The sequence below is a fragment of the Cyprinodon variegatus genome, unplaced genomic scaffold (genome assembly GCF_000732505.1).
Source record: "Cyprinodon variegatus isolate N-32 unplaced genomic scaffold, C_variegatus-1.0 Scaffold308, whole genome shotgun sequence".
NCBI classification, from domain to species: Eukaryota; Metazoa; Chordata; class Actinopteri; order Cyprinodontiformes; family Cyprinodontidae; genus Cyprinodon; species Cyprinodon variegatus.
The window spans coordinates 465,480-466,487 of record NW_015150761.1 but is presented as its reverse complement, the minus strand read 5'-3'; the positions used below and the strand labels follow the sequence as shown (position 1 = coordinate 466,487).

General features: G+C 37.3%; 1 protein-coding gene across 2 annotated transcripts in view; it reads left to right on the top strand.

Moving 5' to 3' along the window:
* The first annotated feature begins 557 nt into the window (after window positions 1-557).
* The window catches only part of pitx1 (paired-like homeodomain 1), an 11,169-nt gene continuing 10,718 nt past the window's right edge, over window positions 558-1,008 (top strand). The window contains exon 1 of one of the 2 annotated variants that reach the window (XM_015384240.1): window positions 558-650. In XM_015384240.1, the coding sequence (XP_015239726.1) occupies window positions 605-650 (46 nt within the window). In that variant the 5' untranslated portion in view covers window positions 558-604. The remainder of the gene's footprint in view (window positions 651-1,008) is intronic. The other variant, XM_015384241.1, reaches the window with a different exon arrangement.

Sequence of the window (1,008 nt, the reverse complement as noted above, 5' to 3'; positions counted from 1 at the left end):
CCCAAAACCTTATGAAACCATGTTTATTGGCGTTAAGTGGGAATAAAACACATGTTTAAAAATAATTTCATATCTGAACTTTAAAAAAAAAAAAACAAGCAAAACTAAAAAAAAAAAAAAAAAAAAGAAACGCGCTGGTCAGGGATGCCTGTCCGTTTGGACGGGCAGAGGTTCAGCAAACATAAAAGCAGCGAGCAGATTCCTGCAGATAACAAGGACTCTGTCTGCCAAAGAGAGAGTGTGTGTGTTTAGTGTTAGGGCAAAAAGTAAACTGATGTTAATGGAGGTCCAAGACATGGGGGCTGACTGGATAAATTATGGAGAGACATTCAGTGGCACTCTGTTTGATGCTGAGCTGCGGCTCAGTAAATGTTTTCTTTTTCTTCTTTTTTTACTCTGTAGTTTGTTTGCTCCCTTTTCTGTCCAGTCCTATTTAATATATTTTAGGAGGAATTTTGGTACTGAAATTAGTGTGTAAAACGAGATCATTAAAAGCTGTATCTAAATCCTGCATCTTGAACTCAGAGAAATAATTGCGCAAACAGATCAATGTGTTTCTTTTCGCTCTATATACTCATCGCCTTCTGTTTTTCAGGCATTTGGAATGGAGCTGAATCTGTCGAAGAATGTGATATCCTGTGGGGACCCAGGTATGGATCATCCTCTCCGATTTAGATCTGGTGATATTGAAAACACAGCATATATCCATCAGCACAGAAGAATTTATGTTTATGGAACAATTTACAGATTGGATTTAGTTAATCAATGCAAATGTGTATTCTCATGGTTTAGCCACAGTGGGTATTTTATAGATTTCGAGTCGGTGCTGAGAGCGGAAATACGCGTAGATATGCAAAATTGTGGTCCGGTGCAAATGAAATATAAATTCGGGCATCATTCCAACCTGCAGGAACTAATGAAACAAGCTGAGTTTTTATATAGGCCTACTTAAGAATTGTTTTGGTTTTCTGCTTTTGAGTTCATTGTACACCTTAGTCTTAGTTTTTA